This window comes from Oncorhynchus nerka, linkage group LG4 (genome assembly GCF_034236695.1).
Source record: "Oncorhynchus nerka isolate Pitt River linkage group LG4, Oner_Uvic_2.0, whole genome shotgun sequence".
Lineage (NCBI taxonomy): Eukaryota > Metazoa > Chordata > Actinopteri > Salmoniformes > Salmonidae > Oncorhynchus > Oncorhynchus nerka.
Genome location: NC_088399.1, coordinates 27,334,152 through 27,347,924, shown reverse-complemented (window position 1 = coordinate 27,347,924; position 13,773 = coordinate 27,334,152). Strand labels below are relative to the sequence as shown.

Below are 13,773 nucleotides of genomic sequence, written 5' to 3'. Positions count from 1 at the left end.
GGGAAACAGAGCCTCAAAAATTCTGCTCATTTCCTGTTTGAGGTTTCATCTTGGTTTCGCCTGTAGCATGAGTTCTGTGGCACTCACAGATAATATCTTTGCAGTTTTGAAAACGTCAGAGTGTTTTCTTTCCAAAGCTGCCAATTATATGCATAGTCGAGCATCTTTTCGTGACAAAATATTGCGCTTAAAACGGGCACGTTTTTTAATCCAATAATGACATAGCGCCCCCGTAGGTTGAAGAGGTTAAGGTAAGTCTTAAATGTATTACTCTCTCTCTCCACAGACAGATGAGCTGTGACCAGATCTAACCACAGTCTGCATGGTGATCTCTATTACTGGAACTCAGCTGTCTTCACCGCTCAACCTTGTGACTGCTCCCATCCCACTGCCATAGAGATCTGCTCTTCCTCACCACGGCAGCAACAGCTAGCGATCCAACGCTAGCAGCATTTGAACCACCTCCAAACTTACTGTGGTTTGCTGCAACTGAATTGCCATTCAGTAACTTACACTGATACTTCAGAAGAAAGTAAGCAAGTAGCCTAACGTAAGTTAAGTCTCTGACAGTTAAGTTGTCCTCCACTGCAGTTCTTTGGCAGAAATTCTTGCCAATGAGAATTGGTTCCCAACTGACCTAGCAGGTTAGATAAAGGACAAATAAAGACACATAGATAGATAGATAACTAATCAGAGTTAGTGAGATGGATGAGTCGTACAACAACAGGATGTCGCTGGTGAAGGGCGCCAAGGACATCGCCAAAGAGGCCAAACGCCACGCCGCCAAGAAGGTCAGCAAGATCGTGAACCGCGCCACGGAAGAGTACTCCTCCCAACGCAACTACAGCCAGTTCCAGAACGAGGACAAAGACAATGACTACACGTTCTACACACAGCCCGACAGCAATGGCCACTTTCCCTGCAGCCGCACCGCCAACGACGAAGACGGCGAACACTACGCCAGTGACGCCACAGAGGGTCACGATGATGAAGATGAGATCTACGAGGGGGAGTACCAGGGGGTGCCTGCTTACACTGACAGGAAGCCCAGGGATGGGCAGGATTCTCTGGGTCAACCTGTCTCAGACAGCCCGAGGGACCGTAAGGAGCTGGAGCTGGAGAGGCAGGCAGACGAGGAGGAGCTGGCCCAGCAGTATGAGCTGATCATGCAGGAGTGTAGCCACGGCAGGTTCCAGTGGCAGTTGTTCTTCGTGCTGGGCATGGCGCTGATGTCAGACGGTGTTGAGGTGTTTGTGGTGGGGTTCGTCCTGCCCAGCGCCGAGACTGACATGTGTGTTCCCAACTCTGGAGCTGGGTGGCTAGGTAAGTGTGTGTGTGTGTGTGTGTGTGTGTGTTGGTAGAAATAGGGGCAGTGAGGACGTTGGATGACATTTACAAATGCACTCTCATTACGTTAGAACAGGTTGGGTTGTCATGGCACCAGGTATTTGGATGCCTGAGTAGAGAGCTGTGTGTGCTCTAAGTGTCTACAGAACCAGAAATTCCAAGGCCACACAAACCCATATGCAGTTAACATGTTATCTTGCTCACTTTTCCTGTCTGTCACCGTCATCATTCTGAGGTAGTGGTGACTCACCCTAAAGAAACGGAGAAACCGTTTGCAGGCTTTGGAACCCTGAAATAGCCTTCTGGTACAGTGTAGGTCTGATTGTCTTGCCTCATCATGGCTCTGTATGAAGGTCATCCACACTGTTAGTGGAGAAGAGCTCCTAATTCACAGTCTGGTTAAGAAGAGAGAGAAAGAGAGAGGGAATGATAGAGAGAGTCAGAGAGAGAGAGAGAAAGAGAGAGGGAACGATAGTCAGAGAGAAAGAGAGAGGGAACGAGAGAGAGAGAGAGAGAGAGAGAGAGGGAATGAGAGAGAGAGGGGGGGAATGAGAGAGGGAACGATAGAGAGAGAGGGGGAAAGAGAGGGAACGATAGAGAGAGAAAGAGAGAGGGAACGATAGAGAGAGAAAGAGAGAGGGAACGATAGTCAGAGAGAGAGGGAACGATAGTCAGAGAGAGAGAGAAAGAGAGAGAGGGAACGATAGAGAGATTCAGAGAGTGAAAGAGCGAGGGAACAATAGTCAGAGAGAGGGAACGATAGCGATTCAGAGATAGAAAGAGAGAGGGAACGATAGTCAGAGAGCGAGAGAAAGAAAGAGAAAACAGTCAGGTTTATATAGTTCTGAAATGGCTTGAGACAAAGAGAGGGATAATGACTGACACCTGCAGGAAAACACTTTTCTTTACCTGCTATTCTTCATTCTTTCTATCCATTCCCATCCCTCTCTCTTTGTTTCCTCCCTCTCTCTTCCAATCTCATTACCTCTTTATACATCCCCTCTATGTTTTTCATTGCTGTGGGATATGATTGTGAGGTAGTATAATCTCTGCAGCATTATGCCTCTCTGCAGTTTAACCATGCTAAACTGTCTCAGGACACCCACAGCAGGGTGTGTGTAAGGGGGTATGGAAAGCCACTGGGGCAGTTGACTCCTTTGGGTTTCCATAAAAAGTGGGAAAAAATGCTAATGTCATAGGCTAAGTGAATAATGTGAGGGGGGCCTGCAGGAGTGTCTGCCCTATGATGGGGTGTGTGAGGTTTTCATCCCGTTATTGACTGACACTGAATTGATTATGACCAGAGGTATCATGTGTAGATTGATGAGGGAAAAAAACTATTTTATAATAATCCAAGGAGTCTGAATACTTTCCGAATGCACTGTAATTCCAATGCAAGAAAACCAAAAATGTTTGCCCCCTCTCCGATTTCAACTGCCCCCTTAGTCACTTTATCCTGGCACCGGGTCAGGGGCTTTGGTCATGAAAAGCTGATCATTTAAATTGGCACCGGCCAATTGTGTGGGAGAAGAAAAAAAAATCCCATTGTGAAATAATGCATTTGAGCCTATTCATTGATTGAAATACCAGTCGACGTAGCTTGTTCGTTGCTGCTGGATGGAGTGCTTTTACAAGGACATGTTAAAAACTAAAAGACACAATTAAAAAGAGCTACTATCTTTTTTTCTCAACTGGTAATTGAAGCATGCTTCCCATTCACCATTCAAGTGTATAGGGAACTAGGCAGGCTTCAGCGCCTCACACACCACAATGAGCTGGAGGCATTAACATTTTGGAAACATACTTAATTCCTTGAAACCTGAACCTCTTACTACATATTATGAGGCATGTCTTACCTTGCTTCAAAGTATTTTAGCCATAATCCAACCAAATGTGCAGGCAATTATTGTATTATTTCATATGCCACTGAAACCAGTAGCCTATTTCTCTCATTTTCAAATAAACTTTATTTCATTGTCCAGTAGCCAAAGGCACAATCCTAGTCATATTAGCAGCCCATGCTAGTTGTTGCATATGTAGATCACCACTTTTTCTAAATATCGAACGGGTATTTTAATCTCGGTCTCATGAAATGCTTGCGATGTTTTCTGCTTATTGCGTTATGAATCCGACATTTGCGTGTAGCCTACTGCCTTGTGCGCATTGCTGTGTTAGAATTTGAAGAAATAATAGTTGATCAACATTTCAAGTTAAATGTTTTGATCTGTTGCATGAGCCGCCCCCTTTTTGACGTCTTTGGATGTAGCCTAGGTTTACTGGTTGTATGAATGTGGAATGTATCGTCCCACAACTGTCCCAGGGTCTGTTTGGAATAGGCTATTTCTTTCTCGCACAGAACGACTAACCAATAGAATAGGTTCACTTTTGGGGGACAGTAGATTGACAGGCTAGTGATTTAGCTGTTTGTTACTCGTCTTGTTGGCTGAGGAAAAGAACACGTGGACAGTTATTCTAACATCTTCAGATTGGGATCGGAATTCAGTAAGAAGGACGCGAGCCGTTGTATCCTTCAGTTGCATGTTCTGTTAAGATCAATTACCATCGTCTACAGTGAGCTCCGATTGGGACAGTGATATATTTTTTATAATATCTCAAAGGTTTACCGATATGGGTGAAAATACCCTCATATTAGAGCAGTCTGCACTTTAACCTCATAGTCATTGTATCATTTACATTTCAAAGTGCTGGAGTACAGAGCCAAAACAATAAAAAATGTGTCACTGTCCCAATACCTTTGGAACTCACTGTAAATGGGATTTCTGTCATCCTGAGCACTGTGGGTGGACGTCCTAAACAGGTTAAGAACCCAATGCATATGGGTCCGGTACATTTTGTAAATGCTCTGTGAATTAAAATGCTGCTGGTCAAATGTCCAGCGCAAAATCTTCCAAAACGGAAACCCTGACCCACAGGACCAAGGAGAGCAGAGGATAGAGAGGAGGAGGAGAGAGAGAGAGAAGACAACAGTTGAGTCTGCCTCCCCTATAAAACACTCCCACACACTGTTTTAACTCGGGGTCAGGGATAGAAGCAGAGAGCATGTTTGGAGGTGTGTGTGTGTGTGTGTGTGAGCTGGAGCTTGAGGTCAGCTAATTAAAACACTGTCAGTGTGTGTGTGTTTGGTTTTACTAATCAAAAGAGAACCATGTTGCTCTCCTAAAAGCTTGGCTGGTGCATAAAACCTGCAAATTCAGACAAACAAAGAGGTGTACTGGGTTCACACTAAAGAAATATGTGGCATCAAGCATTCTATGTTAGATTTTTTTTGGTTTTACTAAGTAAAATCAATTCAAATCAAATTTCATTTGTCACATGGGCCGAATTCAACTGGTGTAGCTTTTACCGGGAAATAAATGCTTAACGAACCCTTCTCTTAAAAAAACAAACATATTCAATAAAATAGTTTAGGGTTAGGGTTAGGGGTTAGGGTTAGGTTTAGGGGTTAGGGTTTAGGGAAAATACCATTTTGAATGGAAATCAATTGTTTGGTCCCTACAAGGATAGTAAAGAAACATTGTGTGTGTGTGCCCTTTCCCAGTCTCCAAACACACACTTGTCTTTTCCCAGTCCCTCCTTTTGTCCCACAGTCTGATATCAAGTGTCATGCCCTCTACTGTCAGAAGAGTGGTGAAGACTGCAAGCAAGCAGGAGGCAGGCTGCTAATACAAGTGTCTGCCTCAACATGATCATTGACTGCTTTGTCCTCTGACAGTCCTCCTGTCTCTGGCCTACAGCTGGAGTTTCTCTGTGTCTGTGTGTGTGTGTGTGTGTGTGTGTGTGTATGTGCGCATACGTGTGCTACTGTGTGCGTGCGAATGTGAAACTGCCATTTGCTCAAATGAATAGAAATAGTTGTAATTAGTCTACTAAAATGAGAGGTCTGTATTCCTGTTGTACACCAGTCTGTCTGATAGCTGCTCTCAGACAGACCTGTTGATCAGACATCATCCTCAGGGGTTTCCCTGGAGCTGGGGGAATCCCCAAAGAACATCCAGAATGTTCCCAATGTTCCAGATCCCTAATTAGTCAGCTGTTTCTCTCTGCTGTCTGCCTTCCTTCTCCTCTCCTCTCATCCTCTCATCCGCTCCTCTCATCCTCTCATCCATCCTCAGAACAGAGTAATGAGGAGCGTAGCGTGGAAGGGGAATTATGCTTACACATAAGAGCTAATTATCATCGAGACAAACTCACCACGCCGCTCCCCGCTCGGCGTGCTCATCTTGTCTGGTGGAGATAACAGCAGCAGCTAGCATTGAGTTAGTTAAGTAGTCCCTCTGGGCTTAAGGCAGAGCTGCCCGCTGTACCGTACCGTTGGAGAGGAGAGAGCAGATAGACAGTCTGCAGAAATATCTCTAAAGCGTAGGATTTTCTTTACATTCAATTAGACTAAATGCAGCTTCATTTGAATAATGCTTATTACGCAGTCATTTGTTGTGGAAGTGAAAGTCCCTTCCAGCAATTCTCAGAAAAATGTGTGTGAATCCCATTATTTCATAGCAGGTGTTGTGGTAAGAAGTAAAGACTGAATTGCACCGTTTGTACGTCTCAATAAGGCCATCACCAACATTCAAAGAAGGGAAAACAGAAGTGAAGAAAACAGGGAGGGTCTGGGTTGTGGGCTCTGGCCTTCCCGGCAGTGATGAGGCACAGTGTCGGTAAACCATCACCTCTCCCCACAAACACTGATTATAATTTGTATTAACATTTCTCGATTCTGGAGTGAAGTGGGTTATTTACTGCCCCCTTTTCCCCTCCTCCACTTCCCAGTGTCCCCTGGGACTTGAAGAGAGATCACACTCCCTTCCTGCGGAAGAACAAGACTTGACCATTTCTGTTAGCTCACTCAGACAGTTGTTTTCAGGTCAGTGTTGTGGTATGAAACTCTCCCCTATCAATTGCTGCTTTCAGAACACAATATTTTTGAGGTTCAGTTAGTCTTGTGATATGAAATGATACTTCATGGTGAGGTTCAGTTAGTGTTGTGATATGAAGTGATGCTCCATAGTGAGGTTCAGTTAGTGTTGTGATATGAAATGATACTTCATGGTGAGGTTCAGTTAGTGTTGTGATATGAAGTGATACTCCATGGTGAGGTTCAGTTAGTGTTGTGATATGAAGTGATACTCCATGGTGAGGTTCAGTTAGTGTTGTGATATGAAGTCATACTCCATGGTGAGGTTCAGTTAGTGTTGTGATATGAAGTGATACTCCATAGTGAGGTTCAGTTAGTGTTGTGATATGAAGTGATACTCCATAGTGAGGTTCAGTTAGTGTTGTGATATGAAGTGATACTTCATGGTGAGGTTCACTTAGTGTTGTGATATGAAGTGATACTTCATGGTGAGGTTCAGTTAGTGTTGTGATATGAAGTGATACTCCATGGTGAGGTTCAGTTAGTGTTTTGATATGAAGTGATACTCCATGGTGAGGTTCAGTTAGTGTTGTGATATGAAGTGATACTCCATGGTGAGGTTCAGTTAGTGTTGTTGCTTCATGACTGCCTGTGTGTTCTTTATTACTGTAGCTCTGTCTGTCTGCAGGTCCCCAGGCACTGTCCAATCAGATTGACCAGATCTCTGTGACCCCTCATAGGTTTGTCAATGACTGGGAATTGACAAGCCTGGTTAAATCACACCACGTGACCTTGTCTGCTCTGGACTGTACTAATAGTCAGACATGCAGCAATTCTGACACAGTTTATGCGTGTGACACACCTGCTTCTATGTGAGTGTGTCTTCTCCCTAGTCAGCAGTTTGCCTTAAAAAATAAACATGTTTGGTCCAGATGGATCAGATCCTTCTCAAGTGCTGCAAAATATAAAAGGGCCACTTAACAAGGCAACACTCCCTCCCTCCCTCCCTCCCTCCCCCTCCCTCCCTCCCTCCCTCCCCCTCCCTCCCTCCCTCCCTCCCCCCCCCTCCCTCCCTCTATTTTAGTCTTTCTGTCTTTCTTTCTTTCTCCCTCCTCCCCCTCCCTCCCTCCCTCCCTCCCTCCCTCCCTCCCTCTATTTGAGTCTTTCTGTCTTTCTTTCTCTCTCCCCTCCTCTCCCTCCCCTCCCTTCTCTCACTTTCTCCCACTCTCTTTTTCTTTTGTCTGTCTTGACCCCTTTCTCTTTCTCTCCCTCCCTCGCTCTCTGCAGGTAGCATAGTGTACCTGGGGATGATGGTGGGGGCGTTCTTCTGGGGGGGTCTGTCAGACAAGGTGGGCCGTAAACAGTGCCTGCTCATCGCTATGTCTGTCAACGGCTTCTTCTCCTTCCTCTCCTCCTTTGTCCAGGGGTACGGCATGTTCCTCTTCTGCCGCATGTTTTCCGGCTTCGGGTGAGTGGTGTCCGTTATGTTCTATTCTACTATATTCTAGTCTTCTCTACTCTAATTTACTCTTCTATACTGTACTATACTATTCTGTTATTCTAAAACATAATATACTCATGTCTTGTAAACATCTTCCTTACTATAAAACTCTCCTAGAACACTTCATAAGCACTAAACATCTCTGAACACTTATTTATCTATTCTCTCCTAATCTATTATAAACATCTCCTAGTTCATAAGTTATCTTATAATGTCTCCTAGTCATGTCTTGTAGAACATTTCCTTCCACTAAAACTCTCCTAGAACACTTCATAAGTTATCTTACTCTAAACATCTCCTAGAACACTTCATAAGTTCTCTTACTCTAAACATCTCCTAGAACACTTCATAAGTTCTCTTACTCTAAACATCTCCTAGAACACTTCATAAGTTCCATTAAGTTCTCTTACTCTAAACATCTCCTAGAACACTTCATAAGTTCTCTTACTCTAAACATCTCCTAGAACACTTCATAAGTTCTCTTACTCTAAACATCTCCTAGAACACTTCATAAGTTATCTTACTCTAAACATCTCCTAGAACACTTCATAAGTTATCTTACTCTAAACATCTCCTAGAACACTTCATAAGTTCTCTTACTCTAAACATCTCCTAGAACACTTCATAAGTTCTCTTACTCTAAACATCTCCTAGAACACTTCATAAGTTCTCTTACTCTAAACATCTCCTAGAACACTTCATAAGTTCTCTTCCACTAAAACTCTCATAGTGTCACACCCTGACCTTAGAGATCCTTATTTATTCTCTATGCTTGGCTAGGTCAGGGTGCGACTCGGGTGGGAAAATCTCTGTTTTCTTTTTCTTTGTTGTTTTGCGAACACTTCAGTTCTCTTACTCTAAACATCTCCTAGAACACTTCATAAGTTCTCTTACTCTAAACACTTCCCAATCAGAGGCAGCTGTCTATCGTTGTCTCTGATTGTGGATCATATATAAGTTGTGATTTTCCATTTGGGTTTTGTTGGATGTTATTATCTGTTTAGTGTCTGTGGCTGACGGTACTGGTCGCTTTCGTTTTTGGATTTGTTATTTTTGTTTGAGTGTTTCTTGTAAATATATATCATGAACACTTTCCACGCTGCGCTTTGGTCCACTCTTCCTTCCACCGACGACGAGAGCCATTACATCAACAACACTTCATAAGTTCCATTAAGTTCTCTTCCTCTAAACCTCTCCTAGAACACTTCATAAGTTCCTGTCACGCTGGTATGAAGAGATTTGGGAGACAGGTTTTTTTTATACCCCAAATTACGGCGTGCCGTGTAAAGGCACGGGGACGAAGACCAAACAAACACGTAACAAAAACACAGGGTTGAAACCCAAACAAAAAGCGAGGAGTACCTTGAGTAAATAACACACGTGCACCATGATTTAACTCACGGGACAAGACCCGTAATCATCTGTGCAATCCACAAGGGCACGAAAACCCAAAACACACAGCACAGGTACTCACACCCACCAACGGACATATTAACAATAATCTACCCCCAATGGAAACCAAAGGGCACATATCATATACACACATACTAATCAGTGGGAATACGGGCCAGGTGTGCGTGATGAAAGTTCTGGAGGGATCCGTGACAGTTCCATTAAGTTTCTTTGACCATGCAGTACTCTTCCAGACAGAGCTCTACTCCCACGTCTCTCTCTCTCTCTCTCTGTCTCTCTCTCTCTCTCTCTCTCTCTCTCTCTCTCTCTCTCTCTCTCTCTCCTTTCTCTCTCTCTCTGTCTCTCTCTTCTCTCTCTCTCTCTCTTCTCTCTCTTCTCTCTCTCTCTGTCTCTCTTCTCTCTCTCTCTCTCTCTCTCTCTCTCTCTCTCTCTCTAGCTACTCTCCACTTCTCCAAGGCTCTCTCTCCCTCTCCAGATATTCTCCACTCCTCCAAGGCTCCAGATATTCTCCACTCCTCCAAGGCTCTCTCTCTCTCGTCTCCACAGCTGTCTCTCAATTCAATTCATATGTATTCAATTTAAGGGCTTTATTGGCATGGGAAACATGATAACATTGCCAAAGCAAGTTAACTATATTATTTACAGTAAACATTACACTGAGAAGAAATAATAAAGACAGTTCAAATGTCATTATGTCTATATACAGTGTTGGAATGATGTGCAAATAGTTCAAGTTCAAAAGGGGAAATAAATAAACATAAATATGGGTTGTATTTACATTGGTGTTTGTACTTCGGTGGTTGCCCTTTTCTTGTGGCCACAGGTCACAAATCTTGCATACTGTGGTATTTCACCCAGTAGATATGGGAGTTTATTAACATTTGGTTTGTTTTCAAATTATTTTTGGATCTGTGTAATCTGAGGGGAATATGTGTCTCTAGTATGGTCATACATTTGGCAGGAGGTTAGGGAGTGCAGCTCAGTTTCCACCTCATTTTGTGGGCAGTGTGCACCTAGCCTCTTGAGAGCCAGGTCTACCTACGGCGGCCTTTCTCAATAGCAAGGCTATGCTCACTGAGTCTGTACATAGTCAATGTTTTCCTCAAGTTTGGGTCAGTCACCGTGGTCAGGTATTCTGCCACTGTGTACTCTCTGTTTAGGGACAAGTAGCATTCTAGTTTGCTCAGATTTTTTGTTAATTCTTTCCAATGTGTCAAGTAATTATCTTTTTGTTTTCTCGTGATTTGGTTGGGTCTAATTGTGTTGCTGTCCCGGGGCTCTGTTTTGTGAGCCACCGGACTAGCTTGCTTAGGGGACTCTTCTCCAGGTTCATCTCTCTGTAGGTGATGGCTTTGTTATGGAAGGTTTGGGAATTGTTTCCTTTTAGGTGGTTGTCGAATTTAACAGCTCCTTTCTTGATTTTGATAATTAGTGGGTATCGGTCTAATTCTGCTCTGCATGCATTATTTGGTGTTTTACGTTGTACACAGAGGATATTTTTTGCAAGATTCTGCATGCAGAGTCTCAATTTGGTGTTTGTCCCATTTTGTGAATTCTTGGTTGGTGAGAGGACCCCAGATCTCACATCCATAAAAGGCAATGGGTTCTAAAACTGATTCAAGTATTTTTAGCCAGATCCTAATTGGTATGTCACATTTCCTTTTGATGGCATAGAAGGCCTTCTTGCCTTGTCTCTCAGCTCGTTCACAGCGTTGTGGAAGTTACCTGTGGTGCTGATGTTTAGGCCAAGGTATGTATGTTTTTTGTGTGCTCTAGGGTAATGGTGTCTAGATGGCAACTGGACTTTTTTGGAACACCATTATTTTTGTCTTACTGAGATTTACTGTCAGGGCCCAGGTCTGACAGAATCTGTGCAGAAGATCTAGGTGCTGCTGTAGGCCCTCCTTGGTTGGTGACAGAAGCATCAGATCATCAGCAAACAGTAGACATTTGACTTCATATTCTAGTATGGTGAGGCCGGGTGCTGCAGACTGTTCTAGTGCCCTCGCCAATTCATTGATATATATGTTAAAGATGGTGGGGCTTAAGCTGCATCCCTGTCTCACCCCACGGCCCTGTGGAAAGTAATGTATGTGTTTTTTGCACATTTTAACCACACACTTGTTGTTTGTGTACATGGATTTTATAATGTCGTATGTCCCCCTCCCCCCCTCCCCAACACCACTTTCCATCAAAATGCCAAATTGAGTCAAAGACTGTTTTGAAATCAACAAATTTGTTTTGGTTTGTTTTGTTTGTCAATTAGGGTGTGCTGGGTGAACACATGGTCTGTCGTATGGTAATTTGGTAAAAAGCCAATTTGACATTTGCTCAGTACATTGTTTTCACTGAGGAAATGTAGGAGTCTGCTGTTAATGATAATGCAGAGGATTTTCCCAAGGTTGATGTTTCTCTCTCTCTCTCTCTAGTCTCCACTCCACAGTCAGAGAACAGCACAGGAGGTTATTCAAGCTGCCTGGCATCAGCCCTTCCCCTGAGTGGGAGAGAGGAAGAACAGAGAGAAACACAAACGTTAGCTAAACATTCACAGCAGACTAAATGTCCTTATTTTTCTGTTTAATGACTGATTCAAAGTCTGCTAGTATAATCACAAGATGTCACTTACTTTGACAGTGGAAAGAAAACCTTTTTTTGTCATGAATAAAAGACTAAACAATAGATAGAAACATTGATACAAGCTTCGGCAAAATAGAATAAAACGTTCTGCTAAAAGATGAATAAGCAGATGAGACTGACAGAATATTTGCCCCCCACTCTTAGATAATACACTATCTGCACAATTGATTACCTGGTGATTGTTGCACATGATTGTTATTCATAGCATGACTTGGCTCTATGGTGCGTTTGCATTAACAAGTAAATGTAATTGAATTTGAGACAGCCTGTTTTGGCCCGAGGGGATTCATAAACCACAGGACTGTTTCTAAAGCAAGGTTTCAGTTGGACAGAGCTGTCAAAATCAATCTGCAACAACACAATGGATTTACACTCAGCTGTGGTATTAGTAAGTGTGTGTTGTGTATGTGTGTGTTGTGTGTGTGTGACTCAGACTACACCTCATTGCAGTTCCACTCTACCAGTCCTACATACTGCCAGCACACTCCATCTAATACAATGCCTGTCTTACTTTTATTTCCATGTCGATTTAAAGACTCTTCTCATCTCTTTGATAGCCATCAGCTAGCTGGTGGTTTCCACTGGCTGTCAGACAAATTATATAATTTGCATTGAATTGCTACACTTAGCATAAATTCGCTTCTCAATGAGAAAAGGCATCGTTCAAGCTTCCTACAGATGTAGGATCTAATTTGATCACTGTTTTGTTGATGATAATTTTCTTGCACAGCAGGAAATGCAAACCTGTAGTGTTTTCATACATACATACATACATACATACATACATACATACATACATACATACATACATACATACATACATACAGTATATGGAAATGAAAATCAATAGAAGATTGAGGCTCTTCCACCTAAAATCAAGCCTGGGCACCAATATAGATTCACACATATCTCAGCCTGAGCTATAGCGGCAGTTACTTTAGCAAGAAGAATAATAAAGATACGAATATTACTGAACCGGAGTACGTGAGAACTCACACCACTGTTTCATGATCAGATTCAACCAAAAATAAAAGTTATCCAATGCTGTGGAGGTGCAGCTTAAAGTTATTTACCCGAGAGAGTCAATAAACGCAGCAGCCTCTTCAGGTGTGTAGAGCTTTTTAGGCGATCCGTTGACCATAATCTTCAATGTGGCCGGGTACAGCAGTGCGTAGTCCATCTTCATTCTCTTGAGTCGAGCCTTTGCCTCATCAACTGCTTTGCGTCTTCGTACAACCGCTGTGGAATAATCATTGAAGAATGAGACCTTTGGACCTTTACATTGACGACCGTCAGAGCCGATGTTTCTAGCCGCATCCATGACGCGCTGCTCGTCGGTGAAGTTGTGGAACTTTATAACCACCGGCCGTGGGCGCTGATTGGGACCGGATATCGGTGCTTGAGAGCGATGGGCTCTGTCCAGCTTCGCACAACCAGCCTTAGTCTCCATTTGTAGGTAGCCAGGGATCCATTCCTCAAAACTTTTTACTGAACGTGTCCCTTCAGAATTTTCCGGGAGTCCCACAACACGAATATTGCATCTGCGTCCTCGATTATCCAAGTCGTCAATGTGCTCCGCCATTTTGCGCACCTGTTTCTCAAGTGCATTTATCTTAGTGTTCATAGATGTAGTTGAAGTTTCCACTGTAGCAATTCTTCCTTCCGCCTCATCAACACGTTTCACAACCCTCTGTAGTTCAGCTGAATGGCCTGCTATTGCTTCCAATACCGTTCTTATCTTATCATCGATCCCTTTAGTAATATTTTCAGTCATCCTTTGAATCACCAGGTCCATTGTGCCTGGATCCGCAATGGTGTTAGCTTCGCTAACGTTACCTAGCTCCTCCTGCACATCTACAGGGATGGTGGTTTGGGTCGAGTTCTTAGTAGTTCTGTTGGGCACGTTGTCGGAGATTTTTGAGAAATAGCCGTCAAGACTCATTGTAGGATAACTTATTTAGCCAATTCTACCACTTTTTCAAGCTAGGAGATGAATGTAAAA

General features: G+C 43.3%; 1 protein-coding gene across 1 annotated transcript in view; it reads left to right on the top strand.

The window, feature by feature from the left end:
* The first annotated feature begins 311 nt into the window (after positions 1-311).
* The window catches only part of LOC115121122 (synaptic vesicle glycoprotein 2C-like), a 58,855-nt gene continuing 45,393 nt past the window's right edge, over positions 312-13,773 (top strand). The window contains exons 1-2 of the mRNA XM_065017412.1: positions 312-1,323; positions 7,508-7,688. Coding sequence (XP_064873484.1) covers positions 705-1,323; positions 7,508-7,688 — 800 coding nt within the window. The 5' untranslated portion in view covers positions 312-704. The remainder of the gene's footprint in view (positions 1,324-7,507; positions 7,689-13,773) is intronic.